The 6,000-nt window shown below is 29.5% G+C and overlaps 1 protein-coding gene across 20 annotated transcripts; it reads right to left on the reverse strand.

Annotated features, from left to right (window-relative positions):
• Positions 1–310: 310 nt before the first annotated feature.
• LOC114285163 (F-box/kelch-repeat protein At3g06240) lies at positions 311–3,013 on the reverse strand. 20 transcript variants are annotated; one of them, XM_082884251.1, is made up of 4 exons: positions 2,830–3,005; positions 2,514–2,743; positions 1,600–1,733; positions 311–1,415 (listed from the first exon to the last, which is right to left on the reverse strand). In XM_082884251.1, the coding sequence occupies exons 3-4, from the start codon at positions 1,609–1,611 to the stop codon at positions 504–506; spliced, it is 924 nt and encodes a 307-aa protein (XP_082740377.1). In that variant the 5' UTR covers positions 1,612–1,733; positions 2,514–2,743; positions 2,830–3,005; the 3' UTR covers positions 311–503. The 20 variants fall into 20 exon arrangements, with proteins under 20 accessions (XP_082740377.1, XP_082740378.1, XP_028083978.2 ...); XM_082884252.1 differs by having other exon boundaries at positions 2,514–2,563; positions 2,830–3,000; XM_028228177.2 differs by having other exon boundaries at positions 2,514–2,648; positions 2,830–2,995.
• Positions 3,014–6,000: the final 2,987 nt, after the last annotated feature.

The following is a 6,000-nucleotide window of genomic DNA, read 5'->3' on the forward strand; positions in this document are numbered from 1 at the left end:
TAAATTTTTATCAATCATTAGTAAATCTATTTGTATTTGGCTTTCAATTGTTAAAATTTTTCTACACAAAATATTAAGATTCAAAATAAATTTTTCATTTTAAAAATAAACTATCGTGTATCGCACGGGTTACCTACTAGTTAATTAATAATGAGATTAAGATAAAAAAAAAAAATGTGAAAATGTTCCATCCCCTAATTTTTCCAACCTCACCCAATGATATGGCAAATAATAAATTGTTATCATTCAAGAGGAGTTTGGGATAGAAATTAGGAGACGTAGTATTGCTCTTCAAAATAATAATAAAAAGTAAAGAAATGTCAACGTATATAATTTCGAATTATTAATTTCAACATCCATAAAAAAGTACAAATTTTCAAAACAGAGAAAATAAACCAACGAGAACATACAAACCAAAAAAACAAACAAAGGGAAACCGAAGAGGACAATCGGATAACAATAATAATAGGTTATTTTGGATTTGGTTTCCTAAATCCTAGGCTCTAGCGGCAACTGGTAATAAAGAAGTCATGAACAGCATCAGATAATTGGTAGTCCCTCCTCCCATCCTCATCATTTTGTCCGAACAATGAAACTAAGCTCTCTTTGTAACAAACAGCCCAAAGCCCAAGAAAACTGCCACATCCGTACATTTCAAGATTTCTAATCTCATGAGTTTCATGGTTGAACAACACCAGCTCATTCGTCCGACTTTCAAACAAAAGCTCCTTCTCCTTCCAAAACCCACATGGACGTGAAAATTCCGGAAAGGGTCTTACTGTTACTAGTTTGATCCAACACCCTTTCTCCTCCATCACCCATATATCAATAACACGTTCCATAGTCACATCACTTTGACAAAAGAACAAACCAATAGAACCGTTGTACAATGAAAGAGACCCCCATATATATCCATTATTAGCAGGCACCTCTATCTCTCTAAACTCCTCTAGCCTCAAGTCAAATGAAAGGATGCGATATTGATTAGCATTACCTACAGCACACAGCCAATAATATGCTCCATTTATGCAAGTGGCACACAAGGAATTATAGATGAAACCGCCTGTAGGTATCGTAAGAAGATCGAAATGTCTCCATGAATCTTTACCTAGAGTGTATACTGCAACAACATAATAAGGATAATCTATGTCATCACCTGATTCATCACCAATCGCTTCATAAAAGTCACGAATCCAAATAATCTTGTAATCCCTAGTCAATGGGTCCAACCCAAATCCAACTACATTTACAATGGCATGAAAATTCGGCGGAAAAATTGGTTCGAGTACATGGAGGCGTCTAAACTCTCTCATAGCAGGGTTCCACAAAGCCATACGGTCACCATCACTATACCAAGTGTATACCAAAAATATGCCGTCAATGGGGCCAACAACATCTCCCATACATTCTGGGATCTGTAGATGATCAAGATTTTCATGTAAAGGCGGTATGCCAGAAAGTGTCTCATCACGGAAAAGAGAGATAGCATATCTATCAATGTCGGAAATATAATGATGAACAAGGAGATGGCCATTATTGTTTTCTTGGTTAAAGTGCTTGCTAATGAAATCAGGGCTTTTAATTAGAGTGCACCAATACCTGCAGACACATTTGAATCGCAACAGGGATTTCATGGGCAGCCTTGAGAGAATCTCAATCACAACATCTTCAGGTAAATTTCGATCCCTGTTGCTCAACATTTTACCACCTTCACTGTCAAGAGCCTTATTCTTCTGATGACACAAAAATAAAAAGAACAAACCTGTTACTGATTTTAGTTGAGTAAAATAGGACAAAAAGAAATCTTGTAATGCTCACCAGTTGCAACAACCTCAATTGCAAAAAAGATATTGATAATGATTCATTTCCTTAATACACCAAATAATATAAAAAGAAATATAATATAAAAAGAAATATAGGTTGACGTATCGTATGTGATTTTGAGACAATAAATCAAAAAATATATATAATTCTATAACATCAAACAATAATTTATCACGATGATCACAGTTGCTCTGCGACATTTTACCTCTCTCAAATAATGTTTCATGAATCAAATCCTTTTTTAAGAAAGGTGACAGCAGAACACTACCTAAAAGAAAGAATGAGGAAAGAATTGATAACTTTGAACTAATAGCAAAGATATAACATTGCACTTCGAAAGTCTTAACGCTTGGCAAAGTGTTACATTTGGCAAAAGATGAAATATTATTTTTTGAGAATTCAAAAAATTTATTAATATTTCTGGAACTGTGGAAAAAAAAAAAAAAACTCCAAAAACTTTTTTTTTCCCCCCTAATAAACAAGTTCACCTATAGAAATATATGGAATTTCTGAGGAATAGATGGAGAGATTCTAAGACATGAAAATAAATCAATAAACCAAAAATATATGAATAGATCGGTAAAAACCAGACAATTGTGAGATAAGAAGCACAGAAAAATCAAGTACAAAACAGAGAACCAGCTTCAAATGATGAAACTGTTAACGCAGAGCGAGAGAGAGAGAGAGACCTAAAATACGAAATCAGATGATTGATCCACAATTTCAACAGGAGAAATTACTTCGGGCGATGTGGTTGAGAGATGTCAATATACCTAATATCTCCACAATTTCAAGAGGAGAGATTAATAAGAATCAGTCACAATCTAACACAAAATAATATTAGTCCAAATTAATACAAACAAACTGTGGTCATTGCACTCCAAGATCAAAAAATAATATTTAAAAAAATGCCCATAACCTGGATAGCAAAAGGAGAGTAAATTAAAGGGCAAGAGAAACAAATCTGGAGAGTAAATAAGAGAGCAAAGAGAAAGAGAGACTTACCAGTTACCAAATAGGCGAGCGGAGTTGATCTGAGAGGATGATCGACGGCGACCGACAAGGCTAGCGACGGCGGTGGCGGCAACCGACAAGTTGAGGAGGAGCGAGAGGGACACGAGAGTTTCTTTACAAATACAGATGTTGGGGTGAATTAGGGGTGGTATGGGATGATGTATTTTGGCCAGATAGTTAATAAAAATAAAAATAAAAATATTAAAATAGTTTAAGATAAAATATAAAGAAAATATTATTTTGTTTCTTAAATTATTATGCAAAAATTAATTTGGCATTAAGATTTTGTATTATTTTAATTTAATTCTTAATTTTTTAAAAAAATTTGTTCAATTTACTTTTCGTCATCTATTTTCATTTACAGTCAAACGGAATTTGCTGACTTAGCACTAAATTTAATTTGTAATTTTATTTTACCTCCAAACTATATCTTAAAAATCATTAAGCCCCCTAAATATAAAACAATTAAATTTTAAATAATATACTTTGTAAAAAAATTATAAAATTTCTCATTTAAAATTATCCTTTAAGTCTCAAATTATCTAGAGTCCATCCTGGATAAACTAATTGAGTCGTGGATAAACTAAATTGAGTCGAAAATTTATTGACTACTTCATGTGCATGTGTTTGTAACTAGTTTATTTCCCAAATTAATTTCAATGGAATCGATCAATTAATAGTAATTTCAAAATTGAGTGGGTAAAAAAAATTAACATTCAATTATTGTCTAAAGAATTTATTTAAAATTTAATTTTTTTTTTCATTTTTGAGATGAAAAATTCACCTTGTTTGCTTCCAATTTTCTGAATTCAATTTTTTGAAAATGAGATTTTTATTTCTAGTATTTTTTTTTTGTTTCTAGTGAATTTAAATTATATTGGTTATCATTCTGAGTTTAAACTTATTTTGATATAGTTTTTTTGTAAACATTTTAAATATATATATATATTACGACATTGTGTTCTTCAGAAGTAAAGTTCTTTGTTTTTTTTTTTTTTTTTTGCATATTGATTTAACAGGTTAATAGAGAAGTCACAACAAGAAAACAAAAAAGGGAATAATTTTTTTTTATTCATTGTGTTTTCAATTTTTTTTTTCTTTCTATATTTCTTTAAAATGTAGGTAAACTGTTTTTCAATTTTCAAATTGTTTCCAAAACAATAGTATTCCAAACACTTCAAAAAAAAAAAAAAATTGCACACACAAAAAAAGAATGAGGATGTTCTTAAACATTTTTTGAAACACAAGAAACAATGATAATAATATAATATTAAAAAAAATCTTAATTCTTGGATGGCTAAGAATAGTAAGTTGAAAATATATTTTGAAAATTTACTTATTTTAGAAAAATAATGAGGAAGATATAGACATTCAGATATTTTTTTTTTTTTTTTGAATTTCAATGTTCAATAGGATATATATACACTCATAAATATTTTTGTTGAAAGTTACTTATTTTAGCGCCCCCCGCTCGCGGGGGGGGGAGGGGGGAAGAAGACGTAAAAATAGCTATTCAGAATTTTTTTTTCAATTTCAATATACTTTTGCATTATCTTTGAGGTTTTTTTTTTTAGTTTTTAATTAATTAATTAATTTTTTTTCTTCATATTTATTAAATCTCTTTTATTACAAACGTTTAGTCTTTGAATTTGTGTTTAATTATTTTTATATTTAATTTTTTAAAAATTTATATTCAATTAAAGTTACTGAGTTCGGCCAAAATTATTTATATATTCAATTTTTTTTAAAAAAAAATTTATATATTCAATATATTGAATGCACTTTGAAGCTTATATTTATTTTACAAATTTGCACATACACTTCGTGTGTCTAGCTGCTAGTTACTTTTATTATTAGGCATGCAGTGTTAGTTAGTGGGTCATAGACTAGTCCTTCTTTTCAACTCAACCCAATCACGGCCGAATGGACTTAATAAAGAAGCCATTTGTTTTTGTTGAAACAAAAAAAAAGTTTTAAAAAAAAAAAACATTCATTAATCCTAAAATAAAAATGAGATCTCTATTTACCATCTTTATACATGGACATTTTTATTTTCACAAAAGAACTTATAACTATTCTAAAACAGGAATAAATCATACTATATGTAATCAAATCTCCAACCCTTAATATATATTTTTAAAATCAAAGTCAACAAAATAGTCTTTTGCCTTTTCGATTGAATCAAGAAAGTCTTGATCATTTAGGATATGTTGTATGTTATACACCATGCATTTGAAGAAAGAATAATAACACAAAAGTGATAAGTTGTGTTATTTATATCAACAATTATAAAATTAGAGCACACGCAACACTTACATTTATTCCAGTAACACTAAACAATTTCTCCATGTTTTATAGTTTTTACCATTTTTTGTAAGGATAGTGTGCATCTTAAAAATGAAAACAAAAGAATAAAAAATATAATGCAGTCTTTTTTTATTTTCCAAAAAATAAATCAAATGTATTTTTCTTAACACAATAAGTTGAGAGCACAATGTGTCTAATATGAGATCGTAAATTATCTTCTTTTATTTTTGTGTTTTTTCACTCGAGGCCTCCATGCCAATACTATTCTCTCTTCTTCATTTTCTTTGAATACCAAAGTGCGAAGTTGTGGATAAATTACAACGAAGAAGACAAATGAAGTCTTTGTTCTACAATGTGTTTGAATGGATCACAATGGAGGAAAAAAGTGGTAACAACGCATATATTTATTTAGCTCAACAGTTCTCTTTTTACTTAACTTTCTATTTTTAATAAATCAGTAATCCAAATAATTGAAGCATCAATTGTAAAAACAAAGAGATGTGTTATGTTTTAGTGGCTAGGCACCCAGAAGAGAGTTTGGAATTGTTAATTTTAGGGGAAATAATATGTCAGTATAATGTTAAAAAAATAGCACCAAATTCATGAAAAAGTATATAAAATTATGTCTTAATGTTGCAAAGTTTTTCAGTAATTTAAGATTATTTATCTTACATTCCACTTAAATGATATTCTCCCTTAATTTGAGCACTGACAAATGTCAGATCGGGTTGTTTGGATGTTAAAGAGTTACTACTTAAAAAAAATTATTAATTTTAGCATCCATAAAGTAGTATTTTTCAAAACAGAGAATAAACCAATGAGAAAACATACCCACAATAAAACAGAGTGAGTCCG

This window comes from Camellia sinensis, chromosome 8 (genome assembly GCF_055761805.1).
Source record: "Camellia sinensis isolate YWXY chromosome 8, ASM5576180v1, whole genome shotgun sequence".
Lineage (NCBI taxonomy): Eukaryota > Viridiplantae > Streptophyta > Magnoliopsida > Ericales > Theaceae > Camellia > Camellia sinensis.